Source organism: Heloderma suspectum, chromosome 1 (genome assembly GCF_057233095.1).
Source record: "Heloderma suspectum isolate Gila_16-S chromosome 1, 16-S_ref, whole genome shotgun sequence".
Classification (NCBI taxonomy): Eukaryota; Metazoa; Chordata; class Lepidosauria; order Squamata; family Helodermatidae; genus Heloderma; species Heloderma suspectum.
The window spans coordinates 217,333,288-217,357,303 of record NC_139458.1 but is presented as its reverse complement, the minus strand read 5'-3'; the positions used below and the strand labels follow the sequence as shown (position 1 = coordinate 217,357,303).

The following is a 24,016-nucleotide window of genomic DNA, read 5'->3' as shown; positions in this document are numbered from 1 at the left end:
AGAAGGGCTTCAGATGTTCTGGTGATCTTGAGGGAAGACCATCTCCTCCAGCTTCTTTGCATTGCTCCTAAGAAAATTCATTCTCTGGAAACCAGATACACCTGTGCTGCGCGCCCCTCCCCCAGAGGCCACCCTTTTCATCCCCTTCCCGTACTGCTTGCACATTCTTTTCAAAGAATGGAAAAGTGGGCAGGGTGGTTGACTTCATGGGAGGAGAGCGGCCTTGGAGTGGGGCCCCACCCTCTCAATGTCATCTGGCCTGCCAGCTTGGTCCAGGAGGGTAATCCGGCCCCCGGCCCAGAAGCCGTTGCCCTCTCCTACTATACTCCCTTCCCTTCCTGATTCTGTCATGGAGGAGGGACCTGCCTTTTGACAGAGACCTCCTCAGGCCCAGCTGTCGAACCTGCCACTTCACTTTGTTACAGACTCCCTGGCAGCAGATGACACATGGAAAATGTCTTCCCCTCCTGGGGGTCATGGGGCTTTCTTACAATCCCCATGACACCGCCCCCCCAGCAGGCAGTTATGATCTGTATGTCATTTGCTGCCAATGAGAAACCACTGAGAAGCTTTATGGGGTCTCCTATTTGGCAGCAAACAATGCACAGAACATCATTTCGTGACAGGAAAGTATTCAAGCAACATCACACCTGGTGGGAAAACAGTGTTCCCCATGTCATTTGCTGTTGACATTGCAGCAGCCTGTGGGAAAGCCCTTGGGTGGGGATTTGGAGGCTGAGTTAATGGGTTCAAAGGTAAGCGGGGAACACATCTCTGGTTCAGATATTAAGCCGAACCAGCGATGAAGTCAAGTGCCTCATAATAATCTTTTGTTTGAGAGGTGAGCATTACAAGCCTCTGAACCTGGGCTGAAGCCTGGCTATCTTTGTGTATGCATCACTAGAAAATATGTGGAATATTCAGGGAGAGCATCCGTTCCTTTGTAGACAAGGCTTATATGCTTCTGAAGACCAAGAGGTGCTATTGAGTGAAGACATACGACCCAACCACAAACACTTTTCACATATAAATAATCAGCTCCAGGATTTGAAATTCCCATTTTGTTGTTTCAAAATGAAAAACTGTCGAAGGGGGAAAATAGTCAATAAGGCCAGCAAGATGCAAAGAAGAGCTGGAGAGGCAAAAAGAAAAAGCTGAACCAGCAGCCATAGATCAATTATGAGAACCCAACATTTTAATGAAACATTGGCATCTTTAATTAAGATCCTTGTATTTCACTAATAACTTTATATGTTCATAAGGCTTTCTTATTGATTCCAGCTATTTCCCATTTCTCCTCCTTTTGGTACATTTACAATCCGTGTAATGGAGAATTAAAGGAAATATTCACAGTTATTAATTACACAGAACTTTGTAACCTAGCCTTCCCCAACCTGGTGCCCTCCAGATGTGTTGGGCGATAACTGGAGATGTGCAATGCTGGGAATTCTGTTCCTTTTGAGCCCAATGGGATCTGCAGAGTTTCCATTCTGATATATACAGAATGGAGTGGCTGGGTGACCAGTCAGTTGGGCGATTAATAAATTTAATAAATAATAATAATAATAATACAGTCTCGCCTTGTCAGTTCCCTTGTATGTTACCTACTCCACTTCTGTGCTCCCCTTGATAGCTGAAACATACAAGGAAACTGACAAGGCAAGAGTACACATATCAAACAGCTGAATCTGTGCTCTAGCAGACTTCTGAAAGACTGGGGGTGATGGGTGGAAATAAAAAATATATGACCCCATTTGTGCAAATTTCAAGACCACCCCAAATCCCATTTGCACAAATTGCCACCATTAAAAAAACCCGAATGGAATCCACATATTGGATCAACTCGCTACAGATCAAGTCGACACCAGAGCAAGGGGAAATGAAACAAAATCCATCAGGGCAGAACCGGAAAGATCCGTCAAGTTTTCACACTGCAAATGCAATTCTTGTACATCCTAACTAGAACTCATAGTGTCTCCCAGCGAGCCACATTGTAATCCAGCCTTCCTCAACCTGGTGTTCTCCAGATGTTATGGACATCAGCCCTAGTTAGCATGACCCAGTGGTCAGGAATGCTGGGAGTTGCAGTCTAAGGCATCTGGGAGAATCCAGGTTGAGAAAAGCTGTTGTAATACACATCTGAAGAACACTAGGTTCAGGAAGGCTGGTATAAACAAGCATTGTCACCCCCCTGTTCCTACTACTGCTGTCCACTAATAACAAGGCAAAGTAAAACAAGGGGACATGATTTCCACAATTAGGAATTAGGAGGATACTTGAGAACACATGACCATGATGCACAAACACCAGATTTTTAAACACCCAGAGGTTTGGTTCAAAAATAGTGATGTAGCCCTTTGCATTGAGCAGTGTGCCTTTCTCACTGACACCACATATCCACACAGGGACAGCACATCTGGGCACCTCATTCATGCTGCCACAGCTGTGAAAGTTACCGCACTGTAGCTCTGCAGAGAAGGTCATTTAAAAAAAAACCCAACAACATAGAAGGTCATTCTGAGTAATTTGTTGATGTTTATTCGGTCAGTCGCTTCTGAGTCTTTGTGACTTCATGGACCAGCCCACTCCAGAGCTGCCTGTCGGCCGTCGCCACCCCCAGCTCCCCCAAGGTCGAGTCCGTCACCTCCAGAATATCATCCATCCACCTTGCCCTTGGTCAGCCCCTCTTCCTTTTGCCTCCCACTTTCCCTAGCATCAGCGTCTCCTCCAGGGTATCCTGTCTTCTCATGATGTGGCCAAAGTACCTCAGTTTTGCCTTTAATATCATTCTGAGTAATAGGGGAGTGTAAACAAATATGTAATCCTTGGCATTCTAGGAAAGGAAGAACTTGGCATCAGTCACACAGTTGGGGAAAATAACCAGAAGAGATTCATGCAAATGGCATGGTTGTAGTAAACTTTATATTTAACTACTTTAGGAGTAGAAAGGTTATTGGGATTATAGTCATCCATTCTCCTGAATGCCAAATGTCCTAGTCTTCCTAAGTAGCAGCTTCTCCTGCTATATAGCAGTGCCAAAACAGGATGTGGTACTTACAAGCCTGTGGGTTTGGCACTCCTGTCACTTGCTTTCCGTCAGAGTTGCTGTGCTGCTCATGTTGATCCTGCTAGCCCATTTGGACTGGTTGTAATCTTCATGGAGATTGGCATAATCCCTGTGGGGAATGCATGTCAAAAAGAAGTAAAACAAAATTGTCCTAGCCAAAGGCTAAGACAAAATGTGTAGATTATAATCATTAGCCATCCTTATTCTCTATTTTAACACTCTCAGATCCTTCCACTGTAAGACATAGAGCATCTCTACACCAGCCTAAAATCCTGCATTTAAAATGGACTTTCTGCTTGCATTTTAAATGCAGGAACATGACGGACTCCCTTTACATGTGCTTCCTTCCCCTACCCCTACCCCCCCCCCATCTGAGTCTTCCATATGTTTCACTGGTCTAGCTTCTCTTATTGTGGGTTTTCACAAGGGAACTCAAGTGAAACTCAAGCACTGTAATTTGAATAGCTCATTATCTCCAATCTTTAAAAAAATGGAATAAAGGTTATTTAGTGCGGGAGACACCCTGGAAGTTAACAACGTCATGTAAAGGATCCGCAAACTTCTGTGAGTGACCAATCTCAATAGCAGGATAAAAGCTCGGTGTGAAGAAGCCCATATTTTGCCAACCTATGCCAGATAGCATATGAATAGACCATTTACGTCATAGACCAATGAGAAAATGATCTTGCATGTGCAGTCAGCTCCATCTGAATTCTTAGTGTCACAAAGAGATGAGTCCCAGACCTCCCCCTGCTGTAACTGTATCATATGGGATCAGATGTCTGTTTCTTAATATAGGGCCTTAAGGAACTAGAGAAAATTAATAATATTAATACATATGCCAGTATTAATCTTAGGGTTCTGATAAAATGTCCAAAGTTTCTTGAATTTGTAATCACAATTATAACTCTGGTTTCCAAGAGTAACAATAAACAGGTTATGACAAACTATAATTCAGATGGTGTCCTGTCAATTTTCTAGAAAAAGAAGGCATCTGTATAGTTCTATGTTTAGGTAAGTTAAACTTGGAGGGAGCAATATATGTTTAAAAAGTGTTGTTACAGTTAAATGTCATTATGTGTTATTGTATATGCCTGTGTCTTCCATTTTTAATATTTTAAAATTGTATCCGTGTGAATTTTGCTTGTGGGCTTACTGCCATAATGCAATTTGCTCTTTATACCTATATCAATATCTGTATCTGTCTCTATCAGTGCATCACAAGATGCTGTCAAATCTTTTGAATGTCATAAAATATGTAACTGAAGTTTGTTTTTATGGGATTTTATCTGATGTGAACCAATATTTGGCTTAATTTATTACGTTACAGTTGCAAAAATTCAGGTCTGATTAAGCATGTGTGCTAAACTACAGAAATGTAGATGTCATAAATATAACAGATGCTAATATCCCCAGGAGCTGCAGTTTCATAGGGTTTATAACAGCATGTTCCTTGACTTCCATCCTTTCCGTTGACTTAAACCTCTGAACCACTATCACTTCTTCGCATTACAAAATAACTAATAATGCAATCTTAAGCATGTTTACTCAGAGGTAAGTCACTCTGTGAGTTCAATCATACTTACTTGATTGTGTGTTTAGGGTTGCAGCTTAAGAGTATATTCATAGAAATCACCTGAAGTGTGTCATTATTTTAGTTAGTGTACTCCTAGCTCCCAAGAACTGGCATCCACTTCAACATTCATTCCTGGTTATGTTACCAGTACTGATAAATTGGAGTGGTCATCCCTGGACTATGGGCAATGGAGAACTTGAGACAGGTCCATTTCCAGAAGGCCTCCTCCTCAGTTAAGAATGGACATCTAAAGGCAGTGGAGACTGGTGGCTCTGATTTCAGTAGGGCTGTGAATCCATTCTGGGTTTCAGTCAGATCCAGCCAAAACTCTAAAGGAGTTATCCAAGGTTCTGAACCCTATCCCCCAAACAGGTTCAGCACCTTGAGTAGCTCCTTTAGAGTTTTGGCTGAAACCCAGAGTGGATGCACAGCCCTGCTGAAATTGGAGCCACCAGCCTCCACTGTCTAGAGCAGTGTTCTTCAAATCTTTTGGATCACACATCTCTATCAGTGAAAGGTTTTTGAGCATGCACCCCCAATATATGCATTTTTTAAATAAATTATATACATGTACTACTGTACTAATATATTTTGTACATTATAAAACATACAAATACAAAAATTAAAAAGGATGAGATAAAGATGAAATAAACAACATTTTAAAAATATTTTTTATTTTATTTATTAACTGTACAAAAATCTTTTTGCTCTTATTAAAAAAATTGTTGTTGTTGTTGTTCAGCGAGAGCAATGTGATTGAAGATGCTTCATTATTTTTGAAAATCTTGGTTTAACACTTTGTGTGATACAGCAATTTGAAGGTCTAGTTCTAAGTTCAGTTTATTTCGAGACTTGGTTTTAGTGGCTGTCATAGCTGAAAAAGGCACCTCACAAAGATACACAGATCCAAAAGGAAGAAGGGCATTGTTGGCTGCGCTTGCTAAATCATGATACTCATTTTTCAATCCCAGCCACCAATTATGCAAAGGTTTTTGTTGAAATTCAGCTAATAAATTTCCATCTTCCCTGATGTCAATCAGTTGTTCTTGCAAACTAATCAGAAGGTGGTGCATTTTTATATCTTTAACAAATGGGTTCAAAACCCACTGAAACTCTTCACTTAGAAGATTTTTAAACAGGTTAGAAAATTCCATTTCCAAGTGTTTTTTTTTACCTCGAATGCAGCTGATGAAATTCAGGCCGGGGAGGAGGCTTCCCGCCTCGCCCGGCCGCGAACACGAAAGTAAAAAAAAAAAAAAAAAAGTCCCCTGATAGGCTACGTGACGATTCACGTAGCCTATCACGGCTAGATCTGGAAAGTCAGCCGTGATAGGCTACATGAATCGTCACGTAGCCTATCACGGGTGACTTTAAAAAAAAAAAAAAAGCGCGTACGCGAATGGCGGCCCCCATAGGGAGCCGCCATTCGCGTTCCTTATTTAGTTGCTGTAGTCTACGTCAATGTTTACGTAGACTACGGCGAAAATAAGAGCAACGCAAATAGCGTTGCCCTTATTTTCGCCGTAGTCTACGTAAACATTGACGTAGACTACAGCGACCAAATAAGGAACGGGAATGGCGGCTCCCTATGGGGGCCGCCATTATCCGTACACACTTTTTTTTTTTTAAAGTCACCCGTGATAGGCTACGTGACGATTCACGTAGCCTATCACGGCTGACTTTGCAAATCTTGCCGTGATAGGCTACGTGAATCGTCACGTAGCCTATCAGGGGATGTTTTTTTTTTTTCTTTCATTGCAATGGCGGGGGCGGCAGCCGGTCGAAAGACCGGCTGCCGCTCCCGCCCCGCTCGAACACCGGACGAACCACCAGCCGGACCCGCCGCCGGGAGGGACATTCAGGGAAGGTAAGTCCCGTCCTGGGGGGGGGGCGGGGGGCGGGGGGGCGGAGGATTTCTCCCCGAAACTTGTTCGGGGGGCCGAACACGTTGGTGCTCGGCCCCCCAAAGTTTCGGGGAGAAGTTAAGGATAGATAGAGGCAAGGCAACTTGAGAAGGAAGCAAGGGAGGAAAACTAAAAAGTGTGGCTGGCTAAGTGGATCATTGTGCTTGTCTTGAGATGTTTGCAACCACCTGAACACCCCAAATTCCCCACTGGTTCATCTAACCATTGGGCTCAGAGTCAGCAACTCATATGGAAGACGTAGCTCGTTCAAGGCACAGAATTCCAGGGGAGCAAAATAGTGAGCTCACAGGGTGGGCTATGTCACTTATGGAACCTGGCTGTAGAGACTCAACAGGTGTTTCACAGGGTGAAGTTCTCTCTGGGCATACAAAGCAACACAGATCTATCTGGCTAAACATGGTTGCACAGTTATTCAAGTTGAAGGGGGAGAAGAACTCTGACCCTGAAAACATGGGCTACACATAGGGATGGATGGACTCACCTCCATCTGCACTCATCACTCGCTCACTGAGATGCCTCTGTTGCCCGCTCCCACTCACCACATGAGCTTCTGGAGGGCTCGGTAAGTGGCCAACGAGTGTTGCGGGGCCTCCTGTCCCATAGGAGCCAAGCTGCGCTTATGCACAAAATAGCAGGCAATAGGGAAAAATGGGAGAATAGTGGAAGAGCTGCTCTCTTTTCAGTGAAGAAGCTAAAATCCACAATTATCCACCACAGCATCTGAAGACTCCCAGTGAGGGCACCCCACCTGTGCAATTTTGCCATTCCAGCAAACTGTGAGGGAGTTATAGCTCCCAACCCCCTTTTTTCTTCTCTGGTCACTTTTCCATGAAGAAGCAAAATGGCTTTGGGGGAGATGCCCCATTGTAATTTTGAGCAATTGTGTTTTTGCGCAATTTCGCTATAGCACTAAAGTGCGATAGTGAACAGAAGCACCTCTGCCAGCAGTATCTGGGAAGGAGTGTAATGGGCAACTCCACTGTATTTATTGAGAGAATAAGTAGGTGTCTTTAGGTGTCTATGCCAGCAATGGCTATGGGCAGAAATGCACAATTGAGGGATTGTCCTTATCCTGCAAACCCCCAATGGTTTATTTGTGCCACCCTCTTTTTTGGTGCACTCAGGATTTTCCTAACTCTGGGATAAGTGAACAGGGTATTGATGGTGCATCAGGTGCCTCGCACCTAGGACAGGCTGCATGTGAGGTTTGGTCCGGATCCTACAAACCTCCAAGGTTTTATAGTCGCCACCCTCTTTTTGGTGCACATGGGATTTCCACTCCTTTGGGAGTTATAGGTCTTTTTCCTTTTATGTGCACTTTTCAGTGAAGAAGCTACATTGCACAGTTATCCAATGCAGCACCTCGAGGTTTGCCCTGAAGGCACACACCTGTGCAATTTCACCTCATTCTAGCAAACTAGGAGTTTTATAGCTTTCACCCCCTTTTGCCCTTTATGTGCACTTTTTGAGCTGCAAAGGAACTCAAGCATCAGAGAAGTGGCGAAGTTATGCAAACAATTGGCCACTATTTCGGTAAAAGCAGTCTTGCACAGAATGGGAAGAGGCGCCATTCTGCACATAATTGTGGCTCTCTATGGGGATGGGTGGTCTGCAACACTTGTCAGCTGCTTGCCAAGCCCTCCAGCAGCTCATGTAGAGGAGGCAGCTCAGCAAACGGGGTCCAGAGGGATGAGGAGCGGGGAGTCCATCAGACTCCACCCCCTTCCCATATGGCTGTGCCATCCCTACACACACACCAAAACAGAGCAGGGAGAGCACTAGCTAAGGAACATGAGGAACAGGCCTGGGAGCCAAGCGAACCCCAGGCTGATCTTACAGTTGTGTGACAGCAGGTCTGTCCACGCTGAATCCCAAATCACAAGAAAGAGCACAGGGTGCCTGAACAAAAGGGCAGCTATCAACTTCAAAGCAAAGAGTACAAAGGGGTACAAAGGGGTCAAAGGCTCTGAGGCTGGACTAAGGACGGGAGAGAAGAAAGGGATCAATAGCTTGACTTTATGGGGAATAAAAGGAGATCTCAAGGAGATTCCTGGCAACTTGACTGAGAATTTCAGAAGCCATGCATCTGGGAGACAGGCAGAGGTATCCGGGGGCAGGGGGGAGAGTGTGACAAGGGTGTCCTGGTGGTGTTTTAAACAGCTGATCTATCTTGAGACAGGGATCCTTCAGGACTGGGCCATGTTTTCTGCCAAGGCTCTGGATTGGCCAGTTTAAATGGGTGGTCTGGCTGGGATGGTGACTTGGTAATCAGGAAGATGTTTGCATGTATCTGACATTTTTATGGGGGCAACTCTGTAAAATTTAATCAGTAGAGGACACACATAGGTAATTAGGTAGCCCCACTGCTCCTGTCTGGGGCTCTCTTGTTCCTGGCAGCCTTCAGGCCTGTAGCTGCGTTTCTCAGAATAAAATGGATTCTTTACCCAAGGTGCCAGAGTGATGCCAACACAATATAAAACATAGACTCTTATATGTGTACAGAAAGCCAGCATGGCTGAGCTTCTCTTCACCATTACTGTCCTCCCAGAATTTGTTGGAACGGTGCAACATCTTGACACACAACAAGGGCCCATCCCAACACCTTCTTGGAAGAGAATAATGGTGTCTGGCCTGCCAGCTGCCCACCTCTCAAATTCTCTCTCTCTCTCTCTCTCTCTCTCTCTCTCTCTCTCACTATGGAAAGAAAGAAAGCATGGTTTTTAAAATGTAAAAAATAGTGAAAGGTAAGCTCCCACCTGGAAAAAAAAAGTTGCACTGTAGAGCAAAAACAACCACAGAAACTGAGCTGGTTTGGAGCTGAACCTGGCTCACTCCCCCATCAGCCACACATTCCTGCCAATGGAAGCAGGCTTTAGGGTGGAACTCAAGACCCCAGTGTGTGGATGCCTTTCCAAGATTTAACAGCCTTCTTTATGAAGGCCATTATACATAAATTGGCTCTAAAATAGGCCGGTCAAAAGTAAGGGGAGATGGAAAGAGCTTGATAAAGGAAGGAAGTTGTCCCTGATCCAAGGACTCATTTTGCCGTCAGGCCTAGCAGACTGTAGATTGAATGATATATTAATTGGCTCAGCTGGATTGCTTTCGCATGCTATCCTGTTCAAAAAAAATATAATCAAAGATGGCACCTCTAAAAACAAGATTTCACTTTAGCCACTCCTGGCAGGAGGAGCCAAGCACGAGCAATCAAGCCACAGTGACTAGCACACTGGGTTGTTCACGACCACGGAGGGTTAAAAAACCTGGTTTGCCACTGCATGTGAACTGGGCCATTAGCTCTTTTAACTGATTTTAATTCCGTTTTTATAAACCACTGTATGAACACTTTGTTGAAAAGTAATATAGAAATACTGTAAATGAAATAAACAAAACCACTGATTTGCAAATAGTTAACCAGAAATATGGTTTAGGTGATCCTTGTGATTCATTTTGCACAAGCATGGAAACTTGGCTTCAGATCTCTTTGTGGCTGTGAATCCAGTGGATTGCCTTGAGCAAGTTATTCTCAGGTACCCTGGAAATTGTAGTGCGCCTCAATGGGAGATTGTAAGGAGGGGCAAGCTAAGAGGATCGCTACGGACTTCACGGGTGAGAAATGAAATAGAAATGATCAAAAATCAAAGTGTATATGTAGCATTACTAGAGTACGATGTTACATCTTTCCACTGGCAAGAACAAAATTTAGTCTGTGGTGAACTTCTCTTTTGCACACTTTAGAAAATACCTTTTAGAGGTTTTTTGTTCATGTAATGAATCACTGAAGAGTGAATCATATTTAAATTGGATAGAGAGTTCAGGAGGTTTCATTTAATGATTACCTTGAAGAGTGCAGTCTGGTTGTTGACTGCTCATTTCTGAATCACCAGCCATCCTGGGAATTCAGGACGCAGTAGTGTTTAACCTGTGTAGGTCACCTCTGCATATTTTATGAATATGGCCCAATGGCACTTTCCCCCCCTAATAGCAGGCTAGCTAATTAGCTCAATAAAGTATAGTTCTGGATTTGATTTCTGGGTTGCATTTTGTTTCATTTTATGAAATGGAGAGCTTGGACCCCAATCAACAGAATATTTGCAGGATTGGGTGCTTCTAGGTTGAAGTTGCATAGGGAGACAAAAGGCAGGAATGCGGGAGGAAAGGGAGTCAGAGTAATAAGTGTGTTAAGGCTCCAAAAGTCCTTGCTGTCATGTGTTAACTACAATCGCCACAAGAGTAACAGCCAGAGGTTCTCTGATCTCTCTCTCTCTCTCTTTTACATGCACACGCAATCAAGCTTATTTTAAAGTAATGCTTAAATATTGTACTACGTGACTAGGCTGGCAAGTTATTCTACTTTAGAGAGGACAGTCCTCTGTTTGAAGGTCTGTCAGAGATTATGCCCACACAAATATATATTTATTTGTATTTATTTATGGAACATTTATATACTGTCTTTTGGACTCCATCCCCCTACCCCCTGCAGTTCACCACAATAAAAACACAGTATTTTAAAATATCCACTTTTAAATGTCTTTATCAACGTACACAGCATATGTACTTCACCCTAAATAAACATTCTCTTACATCACCTTACAAAAGATTTCCATATTCAGATGTTGAAGTGGAAGGGCTTCAGAAGTTCTGGTGAGCTCGAGGGAAGACCATCTCTTTCAGCTTCTGTTGCGTTTGCTCCTGAGAAAATTGATCCTCTGGAGAGCAGATACGCCTATGCCATCCTCCCCTCCCCCAGAGGCCAAACGCTTCACATTTTAAATAGGGTGGCCATGTCTCCTACTTTACAGAGGACAGTCTTGTATTTGAAGGGCTGTCAGAAGTTGGTCTTCTGATCGTTGAAGGAATGTCCCATCCATGTCCCGTTTAGAGATTTTTAAAAACTCATAAGGAAGGAGAGCAGCAGAGGCCTTGAAGCTGCCCATCAACAATTAGCACCTGGTCAATAGACTGAGCAGCCTCACAGGTCACAAGGTCACAGTCTCTCCCACCATGCTGACATGAACTCTGTTTCTATTTAAATTATACCAATTATTTCTAAATTGGCGCCTATACATAAAAATTAGCAAATGCAATTTGTATGCAACCCTGTGTCCTCTTTTGTCCTCTTTTTTTGGCAATGCACGTCCTCTTTTTTGCAGTGTGTAACTGGCTCTCTACGTGTTACGTTCGTCACTTGAAATTATAAACGTAACTCATTATCTTGACTGGGCCGCTCACCCCACCAGCCCTTTCCTGGCTGCTAAAGTGCACCTTCCAGTTCGAGATATTGTCGATAAAATAGGCTGTGCATTCCTGCACATCAGTAAAAGATCACACAAAAGAATCCTGACGCAAGCACATGTACAACAGTTTTCCTTCTTTGGGGCAGTGTGCACGTGTGTTGCTTTTTATCGACGAACAATGGTAAAACATTGCACACAAACAATCTTGCTGCAATTATCATATATAAAAATAAACTCACCCCCAAATTGATTGGGGGGGGGTGCAATGTTTTATCAATGCACAGGTGCATATTGATAGTGTGGGGGGGGCGGGGGGAAGGTAGGAATACAAAAATGAACTGAAGAAATTAAATGTTGGCACAAACTGCCCATTCACAGTCTTCTGTACAAAATTTAGGAATAAAAACTGATCAATGGAGAATTCAAGGTGCAGCAGACTCAGGCTAGGTAATTTGGATTAGGAGAATTTTGGAATCGTCCCAACTCCTGACCCAGGAAATCTGTTTGTGAATGTTACCTTATTGTGCGCTGGAACATTTTCAACTCCCTAATTCCAGAAGGGAATTTTCAGGATTTGTTCTTTGCGTTCATGTAACTGTTGCTCTAGGTGTGGTTCCTTTCTGAGCAACTTGACACCCCTTTACCCACACACATTGTCTTGCCTTGTTTCAGCTCGCTGTCTTCTCTAGAACTCATCCCTCAGCCTGGCCCTGACTACTCGCTGGCTCTGGCCTCTTGGCCTTGCCCATTTGGACCAAGCCCTGGTCTCACAACTCAACAAGGGCAGAGCCCTGCTGAGGCCTGCCACCCTGCCTGGGGACATTATAAGGTTGGTCTTGATAGGCAGCCTGAGTAAACAGAGCAGTGCAGAGTTAGAGTAAAGATGTACAATTTCCTCTGGGCTTGAATCGGATTGGTTTGAAAGGTAAGCCAAGCTACATAAAAATAAATTAAGAAATCATAAATAGCTCTGCTTATTTTTCGAGCTGATTTGACTTGGGCCTCAGATTTTTAATCGAAGCCAGGGAAGAATTCAGGAGCCCTGAAATGCTCACTGCTTATTTGAGATGAGCATTATCAGCCCTCAAATCCTATATCTATGCCTGAACACCATGAGCTGTGCTGGATGTTGGCATATCTAAACTAGTGACCGGACTGCTCTCTTCAGCCACATGGGGGTTTCAATAGCTTGCCTGAAAATGGTAGCTAAGGGACTGCTACAAAAGGCAAGGGACTCCATAATTTGTTCACTTAAGAGATACAAGCTTTTCTGTGTGTGCGTGTGCGTGCGCGAGCACGAGCGTGCGCACCGTGCTACATTTTAAAATATAGAACTGTCAACTTAACAGAAACACTTCAGCATCACAATCGTGATAGCAGGCACCTGATCAAGTTTGGATGCAGTTTTTTAAAACTTAGTGATTTGAAACTATTATATGATACCCTGGGCATGTGAAACTTGGTGATGGCTGTGATGGATCACTCAAGCAGTATCCCTCATCTACAGCCTGTGATAAGCTTGTCATACAGGGATAGGCTTGTTTTGTAACCTCATATCAACCCCCTTGTATCATATGGAGATAAGAAGAAGTCAGGATTTCCCCAAGCTTACTAAGCTCAGGAGAACAAATCATAGGGCAGTCAAGACCCTCATATGTTTGAGAGCCACTGAAGACCCAGATTCAAAACCCCTCTTGACTATGTATTTCACTGGGTGACTTTGGGCCAGCACTGACTCTCAGCATAGCCTACCTCACAGGGTTATTGTGAGGATAAAATGGAGAGGAGGAGGATCTTGTATACTGCCTTATTTTGTTGTATTTATTTATTTTTTAAAAACATTCCCGGCTGCCTTTCAGGGCAGAAGCCCTCCCAAGGTGGCTCACAGCAACAAAATAAATAAAAACAGTTAGCATATTAAAAGCAATAAAAACATAAACACAATAAAATAGCAATAAAAGCGACAATAAAAGCTGACAAAACCACCAACAACAGCAAAACGTTTCTTGGCGCCTTGGAGGAAAGGCAGGATATAAATGTAATAAATAAATAATATAAATATAAATACATTAAGGGCACAATCCTATGGGGATAGGCAGCCACCTCCGAACTCGGAGGTGGCCTCCTATCCAGTGCAGGGGGCGGAGAAGCACGGAGGGGATCATTCCCTCCATGTTTCTCCTGCCCTGCATTTGCAGCTAGACAGCCGTGGCTAGACAGATTTTAGCTGTCTAGCTAGCGGTGGGAAGGCGGAGTGGAGGAGGAGGCTGCTGGACAACACATTGGGTGTGTCGTACCGGCATTTCCGCCTTCCCTGCCCCAGAACACCCCCCAAAATGCCCCGTTTTGGCTGTTCCACATTCCTCTTTGGAGTGTGGAACACGGGGCTGTTCCACGCTACCTGCGAGGCAGCACGGAATGGGGGGAAGGTTGGTTCTCTGGGAACCAACCTCAGAGCACAGGCTCTGAGGTCAGTACTTGGAAAACCAGATATTCTATGGCCATCTAGCTGCTGACTAGTGGCCATAGGCTTGCTCCCTAAAAATATAAATATAAATACATATTTTAAAATGAGTAAATTATGATGATTTTTTAAAAGTGAAAAATATTTATTTAAGAATTATGAATGTGCTAGGCAAAAATATTGTAACATATGACATGTACATATATAAAATACAATTCCTGGAATTTGAGATAAATTCCAGGTTACCTCAAGAAACATCTCTCCCTACCTATACTGATCTTCCAGACCACTATGATCTTCAGGGGAGGCCCTGTTGTCCATGCTGCAGTCTACGGATTTCCGTTTGGCGGCAACATGGAGACAGGCCTTCTCTGCAGAGTCTGTATAGTACTTCAGACCTCTCAACACTGGCATGTTTTAGCTGCTTATTGAAATTGTATCTGTTTACTTTGGCTTTCCCCATTCATGAGCTACCTTTGAACTAACCTCATGATACACGTGTGTTTGTTTTCACTCTTTTGTAAATCACTTCGGGATTTGCTCAAATGAGAAGCGGTATATAAATGCTGGTAATGAATTATATTAGTACTATATTATACTAGCAAACAGACCTGGCTTCACATAGCTTGGAATTGCCTTTAGGCTGATACAGAGAAGCCTTCAAGCAGACTGTCACAGCTGGGCACATTGTTCCCACCCCGCCTGAGTGAAGGCATGCCTGCTAGCATCCCAAGGCATGGCCCCTACTAAGGTCCACCCCTATAGCCCCCTGAGGGAGGGTTCTGTCCACTCCATCTCCCTTAGATGAAGCTGCCCCACAGCAGAGGGGACGGGCAGGCCTTTAACTCAGCCTACTAATTTTCCCTGGCTTCAAACTGTACTTGTTCTTTTTTGCATACTTTATCATCATTTTTTGGTTTGTTTGTTTTTTCAGTATTTGGGGCTTGTGGTTTTTTTAATGTGTAAAAACCATGAAAAGCATGAACACTGTATGGTTATAATCTGTTCACTGCATTGGTGAATCGTGACGTGAAGTTTGGTTGAAATTGATCAAATGGTTTAGAAATTTTTAAAAAATGTCGATTGTTGCCATTTTGTTTCCAGATGGCAGATCAAATTGTCACTATGCCTAAAACCATCCCAGATAGAGGTACAACAAATCCTAAAAGTTTCATAACAATCGGATGTACAGTTTTTGAGTCCCTCAAGGCCATACAGACAAACACTTCCTTTTATATACAAAGATTAGGAATGCATCTGGTATGTTCCATTCTTTTTCAATTATCTCCCATGTTTTTGTGCTGTACTAGCAGGTGAACCATAAAAGTTTTTTACTTTTTACTTTCTATTTTCTTTCATGGAAAGAAAGTTTGTTTTAGCCATCTTGGGTGTAACCATTTCTCTACTGTGTCGTAAAGTAACTGTCAGATCTAGAATTGTTATGTGCAGAAGATCCCTCCTCCATTTCCTGTAGTCTCATCTTCTTTCAACTGAGCGAGTTCAGTTTACGCTCCACTCCCTGTTTGCTGTTCTGACCTGTTTGTGATTTTTCTGCCTTCTCCAGTAACGAAGATGGTGTGTGCTGAGCAATGTGATGGGCGGTGCTATGGGCGCTCTGTCAGCGAATGCTGCCACCGTGAATGTGCAGGAGGCTGTTCTGGACCGAAAGACACCGATTGCTTTGTACGTTTCAGCGCTCTCTCTTCTTCTCTTTCCCATCAGCAGCTCTCATTCTTACACTGTACTCCAAGGGATTTCTAATGTGTGTGTATATGTATGTATGTGTGTGTGTGTCTATATATATATATATATATATATATATATATATATATATATATTTGGGGGGTAGTTTAATTATACTGCACATACGGTGAAAGATATTCACTAGGCATTTCACCACTCATCTTTTCCCATTACATTTCTGTTACTTATCAGCTTATTCCACCCATTAAAACATTTATGAGATTTGCAGACAGAGATTTGAAATAATTTATATGCTAATTGGTGTGATTTTTATCTTAAGTGAAAATACATTTTTACTTCCCTGAAATTAACATTTACAGGATGTGGGCAATGTATTCAGAAGTCTAATTTAAACAAAACACACCTGCCCCATCTGTCATGTTTTCCCACGAACAGAATAAAAGACCTGTTAACTAAATATTAAAGGAAATAAGTCCCATCGATTTCTGTGGACTTAAGTGAGCTTCTGACTGCCGCCTAACAGAGGAATCCAAAAATGGAGTTGTGGGGGAGAGGTGACAAGACTTATCTACCACCTCATCAATAGTCCAACCAGCTTGTGCTTTCCAGGGCAAAAAATGGGGGTGGGGAAAGAGATTTCTTTCTCCTTTTCCCCCAGCAATGTGAGTGTGTGTATGTGAGTATGCATTTTCCTACATCAGTTCCAGGCTGGTGTTGGTGAGTGGTCTGGATAGGGCCCCTCTCAGGGCATTAGAGCATCTTTGGAACCAGCTTCACCTTGCCCCCCCAATGCCCCATTTCAGGCCCTTATGCTTTCTACCAGTGGCAGGAGAACCACTGGCAGTAGCTTTCCACCTGAAGAGTTTTCTGTAGGTGCAGTCCCCACCCCACCCCCGGCCACAGCAGTGGAGATCCTCCCTGCCACCAGATAGTCACCATCACTAGATGCTAACCCTATCCAACAATCAGGGGGTTGTTGCTCTCTAAATCAGATATTCACATCTTAAACAATTGGAATGGCCACAATTGAGATTTGCTTAGCAATATGAAGCCTAAACTGGCTTCTACATAATTATTACCTAGAATCCAATGTACCATTCATTCTTGGGTAAGATACTGGAAAAGGTGACGGCTTCTCAACTCCAGGTGGTCTCAGATGATACTAATTATTTGCATCCATTCTAATCTGGTTTCTGGGCTGGTTCTGGGACAGAAACTGACTTGGTTGTGCGTTGGTGGATGATTTACACTGGGGAACTGATGGAAGGAATGCAACCCTTTTAGTTCTTCTGTACCTTTCAGTACCATTGACCATGGTATTCTTCTGGGTTGCCTGGCTGGGATAGGACTGCGGGTCACAGTTTTATGGTGGCTCCAGTCCTTTCTGGAAGGATGGACCCAGAAGGTTGTGCCAGGGAACTCTTATTTCACCCCATGGCCATTGACCTTTGGGGTGCCTTGGGGTTTTTCTTGGCCTGCATGCTTTTTAATATCTACATGAATCCACTGGAAAAGTCATCCATATGTTTGGGCTAAAGTGTCATCAGTATGCAGATGACACGCAGCAATACCTCACATTTCCTCCAGCTAGTCCCAAGGAGACTGTGGAAACCCTTCACTGGTGTCTAAAGGCAATTTGGGGAGGGATGAGGGAAAACAAGCTGAGGCTTCATTCAGATAAGATGGAGAGACTGTGAGTAGGGAAACCTACTAATAATCTAGATGGAGGTGTGAGACCAGTGTTGGATGGGATTGCAGTCCCCCTGAAGGATCAAGTGTGCAGCTTGGGGATTCTCCTGGACTCAGCACTATCTAGGGAAGCACAGGGAACATCAGTTATCAAGAGTGCTTTTTATCACGTTCAGAAGCTTCAGCTGGTGCAGAATGCAGCCATCATCCAATTGCTTGCAAGGGCTGTGGGATCAGAACACACATAACACAGATTCTGCACCAGCTGCACTGGTTGCCAGTGTATTTCTGGGCCCAATTTAAATGGCTGGTAATTACATTATCACCCTAAATGGCTTGGGTCCATTTTATTTGAAGGCTGCTGGAACCTCTGTGAACCTGCCTGGGCCCTAAGATCAGCTAGAGAGATCCTGTTCATACTATGCTGTGCCGAAAATTTCTCTCATTTTTTTCGACCATTCTCATTTAATTTGATAGACGAGAAATTGCTTTTGAAAAGAAATTCAATGGTGAAGAAATTTTGGAGAAATTCTCTTGGGTTGGGATTGGGTTTCTTGGGCATACCTTACTTAGGAGGTGGCCGAGGAGTGAGTGCAAATATCCTGTTTTTCATTGTGCAGTCATCTCTCCAGCAGCCTGTAGCCTCCTCAGCTTCCTTCACTTCAATTAAAACCCAGTGGAAGGCATCATGAGGTAATTCCTCCCATAGGGCCTTTTCAGATCAGGAGGTATAGGCAGCCTGGGAGGCTAGCTGTGATAGGTAAGCTCAAAAACACTGGGAAAAAGAATGATAAATCACCCTGAGAACGAGACAGAACAATGGAAGCCTCTTTCATGAGGGAAGAAATCTTTCAGGAAACTGGAGGACAGATTTTGGCTCAGCATTAACTCTACCTCTCCCCTTCAGCTAGATAAAACACTTACCTCCCACACCCCTACATTGTGGTGAATGCAAAATGGGGGCCAACACAGTTGATGCTGTTGCAATATGAAAAACAAACAAACTGCCTTATGAAAAAAGCAAAAAGCTGTGCTACAAGCTCTGCCAATGGGGAGCCGTACCTGTGAGAAACTGTTGAGAATTTCTCCTCCCCCTGGAGAAATATGGTGAAATCGTCTCCCAAATTTCTCTGCTTACAAATAAAGTGGAGAATTTTGAGAGACCATCTGCACTCTGCTCTAGTTCGTATGGCCACTGATGACATCTATCAGGTTGGCAGGCACAAGCAACAGGGCCATTTCTGTGGTAGCCCAACCATCATGGAATGGTACACCTGGCTCCTTTCCTATTTTAAAAAGGGCCTTAAACACCTGGAGTTGGAGTCATGCATAGAGTAGACCCATTGAAATCAATCAGCCTTTTCATGATGATGGATGATTTGGTCCACTTTTAATTCATGTTGGATTATATTATTTATTGTATTCTTTTAATTGCCAGGGATTTTTTTGTTTTTGATTTGTCTTGTAAATGCTGCTGTTTTAGTTAATTGTATTACTGTTTCATGGTTTTATTTCTGTAAACCACCTTGATAAGATGTTTACTTTTAAAGGAGGTAAAAATATGATGATGATTAACAAGATAATGAAGATATGCACTTGTCAAATTGGGATTAAGCAGGGTCTGCCAAGTGGGGAATATGATGTAACACCTTGGAGCTGAAAAATTAATGTGAAGAATCACACTCAAATTTGCACATATTGTATTTGAGTCCAAAAATGCTGAATTGTTGTGCCTGAATCTTGGAATTGTTCCCGCTTTAACCTGGTGTCACCTAAATGGTACTCAAAGCAGAACAAGAACATGGCAGGCAATTAACATCCTTAATTAACAGCTGTAGTTTGTGGATGTCATTTTGCTCCTGTCTGCTGTACTTCTTTCTGACTCTCCCAGCAAAAACTTACTTGAAATCAGGAGTGACAAAACATGGCCAAAACATGACAAAGACATTTGGCAGGCATAATCCCCTGCTAAAGGGCTACTCTGCATACAAATATCATCCAATTCTGACAAAGAAGAAAAAAGTTACAGCCATTTGTCAATTTCCAGTGATAGTCACTGGGAGGCACAAAGCCTCAGATTTCCAAATCTCAGCTCTGGTCTGGTCCCCGGTTGAAGCAGATGGCCTCCCAAGTCTGAGCAGAATCAGTCCATTTTCTAAAGTGCTGAATTGGGGTCCAAGTCAAATTTTGGGGGTGGTGCACACGTCTAACCTCTATTCTATTGAGTCTGGAACACACAGCAGAGTAGCACTAGAAAGGCAGGGAAGAGACTGATTTCATGCCATAGGTCTGCCTCCTCCAGCTGAAAGGCTTAGGATGCTCTAAAATATACTACCACCACTTGTAAACAAGTGAATAGCCACAAATTAAATATTTGCTGAGTTTTTCAGATTGATTTTAGTAGATTCTTATAGAACATTATCATTTCCGCAGGCTATATGTCATTAGTGTTCTACATCTTTATTGTACAGTTACTAAGCGATTTAATATGATGATAAGGTACCTGGAAAGTCAACAATGGATAAAGGCAATGGATTGGGAAAAAGAAATAAGTGAGTTATGTTATGTATTAATTAACAAAATTTCAACATACGATGAATTAAGTGCCTGCTCTGACACATAGTGCCTGCCTCCTATAACCTATAATATCTCACTGTGAAAATTGCTAGATAAGGCAATCATCCATCATTCTCTGTGCACTGGCATCTATTCATCTGTGTGAGCGCTCTTGAAAGCAAAGCAGTGTCTATCTCTGCAGCATTACCGTTTCAGCAAATTTACTCACAAGGATTTAGTGGTATTTAGAAAATGATGAGAATCACGTTTAAACTCGATCTAAGCAGGCCTTTAAGTGTTCTTTTGCCTTTTCAGCAAAACCTCTGGAGGGCTACAAGGTGCCTAGCCCAGATGTAGATGCAGTGCAAAAGTTGCACCTAATGAACAGCTCTTAAAGACACAGAGACTCTGCCAGGAAAACAAGCTAACAACTATATTTGTTCACCACCTCCTTTGGGACCATACCTCTCTCCACCATCTTTAGTTGACAGGAGGAAGGAGGCACATCTCTTACTTTTGGTTCATATATGCTACAGAGATTCATGTGGCTCCCTGATCCCCCAAGTCTGCTGCGGTGGCACAAAGAGGGCATTGCGCAGCTTGCTGCCAAACCAGCACCTGATCTCTGTCACACTGTCCAGGGATGCCCAGCTCTGCCTCCTGCTATGGAAACCCCACTCTCAGGCACTTCAGTGAAAGACGATGTTGGCTTTTCTTTGATCATTGCAAGGTGGTCATCCATTGTGCGGTGGCAATGGATTGCGTTGCTTTGGGAGGGCTTCTGCCCTGACAGCTGGCCAAGAAAATTTTAAAATAAATAATTAAATAAAGGATAGGGGCCTGAGCATAGTTGCAGAAGCAGTGACGAATGATAGTCCTGCTTGGATACTGTGGTTCATAATGGTATTTATGTATTCATTTGCTTTATTTGTATCCTGCCTTTCTACCAAAGAATGGCACTCAAGGCAGCTTACAGAATCAGTTCAACTGATTAAACCAATAAATACAATACAATAAAAACATAACAATTACAGAAAACATATTCAAAACAGCACCAGACCTACTTAAAGGCCAAAGGCCACCTTAAATAAAGTGGACTTTGCCTGCTGGCAGAAGGACAGCAGAGAAGGAGCAAACATAGCCTCCTTTGGGAGGGAGTTCCATAGCCCGGTAGCAGCCACCGAAAAGGCCCTCTCTCAGGTTACCACCAAATGCACCCTGAAGGTGGCAATCTCAAAAGAAGGGCCCCTCCAGAAGAATGTAGGAGCTGGGCAAGCTCAAGTGGGAGAAGGCAGTCTTTCAGGTAGTCTGGTCCCAAGGCTTTATAGGTCATAACCAGCACTTTGAATTCTGCCCGGGAACAGACCAGTAGCCAGTGAAGCTGTTGCAACAAGGGAGCCCCTGTAACCAACCCCGGTGAACACTCTGGTCGCAGCATTCTGGACCAGCTGAAGTTTCCAAACAGTTCTTGAAGGCAGTTCCATGTAGAGTGTGTTACAGTACTCCAAATGGGTTGTACCTAAGGCATGTGTGATGTTTTCTGCTGGTGCAAACAGCTTAAGAATCGTTTCCTGTTGCTCTTGTCAGCTTTTACTTAGCTAAGCCTCAGTTTATTAAATACCAATAAAAGCACTGGTGCAAATGATATTTCTTGTCTTGCAGGCTTGTATGAATTTTAATGACAGCGGTGCTTGTGTCACACAGTGTCCCCAGACCTCAGTCTACAACCCTGCCACCTTCCAGATGGAAAACAACCGCGATGGCAAATACACCTATGGTGCTTTTTGTGTCAAGAAGTGCCCACGTAAGTTATAGGAGGGCTGTTTTCCTCCCAGTAAAGTACAAGCCATTCAAAGCTGCATTATCAAAATCTTAAGAAACATTCCAAAGCATGTCAACTCTACAACTCCAAGTTAATTATGAGATTCCGATAGTAATTAAACCTATTTTTTTCAACAGCAATATCTTGAAGTTATAACTTGTTCAGAGAATGGCATTGCTGAGTACTGACATTTTAATAACACCCTTTACCTTGGAGCCAAAAATGTGTGCTAAGTATTATGGTTTGTACAGTCACAATTTCAGGTTCCATCCAAAAACTGACTTGCATGCATGCCATTTGTCAAATATAGAGCACATTCTAGCATTTCCTTTTCTTAAAGTCTCATTTTCATTTCTGCTCAAACATAAGTGGAAATCATCTTTTATGTTTGACCTTTTCTTGAAGTTCAAGTGCATCGTGTCGTAATGTCAGTAAGAATGGGCACATCACTATCAGGGCGCATAAAATATGATTCACAATTCCAGAGTTAGAATGGCTACTAAGGACAGGCAACAAGATTCATAAAACGTTGAGGTACTCCACCATAAATACATTTCGGGTATAGAGAACTAACCCAGAGTATTAAAACTATGTACAAGGACTGTTCCCAGTGGATTCAGCAGGAACAGTGCAAAATAATGCCTTACGGAAAGTTTTTTCTTCCTGCTTTCCAGAGAGTAGGTAGATCCTGATGGTGTTGTCTTCTGGCCAACCTGAAAAGAAGGCTACTACCACTGGAAACAAGCATGTATTATCATATGTGCAGGAGATCTGTGTGAACAGCTCCCATCCATTTAGCGTATTCTGTTGCAGTAGAAGTGAACGTAATCTGAGATGAACTGAATGTGCTAAAAATACCCTTTATATGGTTCTCATTTCAATAACGTCTTTGGATCACATAATCAACTGTTTCATATTTGAGCACTTATCTGGGTTTAAAGATACAATATAGATACAAGGAGGGGAGAAAAGTGTAAGACAGACCCTTAAGGATGACCTAGTACGTGCATAATGGCTGCCTCATGTATGAAAATGGCTACTGCAGAACAAGCAGCTCCATTTTTTCACATTACCAGCTGTCATCACACACAGCAGCCTTCCCCAACCTGGTGCCCTCCAAATCTTTTGGACTACAACTCCCAGGTTTCCTGAGCATTGGCCATGCTGGCTGGGGTTGATGGGAGTTGAAGTCCAAAGCATCTGAAGGACACCAGGTTGTGAAAGGCTGACAGACAGTAACTACCAGCGGAGTCACTGAGTGAGGCACATACATAGGCAAATTAGCTCTTTGTTGGTATTGTTTCATAAGTTTGTTGTAACTGTTGTATTGTATTTCTGACTGAGGTAAGTTGCCCTGAGTATATTACAAGCAGAAGTGTGTGTTATAAATATATTAAATTTACCACTACTACTATTATTAATAATAATAACTCTCTACCAAAATTATTTTAACCATTGAAGAATCAGACCCATTCAAGTAGTTTCAGGTAGCCTAGACTAGAGCTTTGCATAACCACAACAAAATGTTGTGCAAAATAATGAAGATTGGTGGCAAAGTGGGTTGAGCATTTTTGGTGGCTGTGAAAGTGGAAGGATACTTTCTTCATGTTCTCAGGTGGTCTAGAGAATTTCTGAAGGAAGCCTTTCCCAGGCAGGGAATGGATTTTGATTTTCAACAGAGAGCAGCAGCCAGAGACCAGGCTCGCGTAATCACGGAGGGAAAATAAGCCACGGTGGCTTATTTTTCCTCCCTGCATGTGCTGGTTGTGAGCCATCTAAATGGCAAAATTACCCTTGACGGGCACAGGTTGTCATGACGTCCAAACCTAGCAAGGGTGGGCAGCTGGGGTGCCTTACAAACCACCTGAAACCCATGGCTTGTTCTAGGGTTGCTGGGTGGTTTGTGATTGTGTGAACCCACCCAGAGTCTTCTCCTTTTTCTTTCTTTTTAAACCTGTTTTCTTTCTTTTCTCATT

The 24,016-nt window shown here is 43.1% G+C and overlaps 1 protein-coding gene across 1 annotated transcript in view; it reads left to right on the top strand.

Annotated features, from left to right (window-relative positions):
- Nucleotides 1–24,016, top strand: part of ERBB4 (erb-b2 receptor tyrosine kinase 4) — a 719,874-nt gene that overhangs the window by 420,918 nt on the left and 274,940 nt on the right. The window contains exons 6-7 of the mRNA XM_084807761.1: nt 15,834–15,952; nt 21,881–22,022. Coding sequence (XP_084663887.1) covers nt 15,834–15,952; nt 21,881–22,022 — 261 coding nt within the window. The remainder of the gene's footprint in view (nt 1–15,833; nt 15,953–21,880; nt 22,023–24,016) is intronic.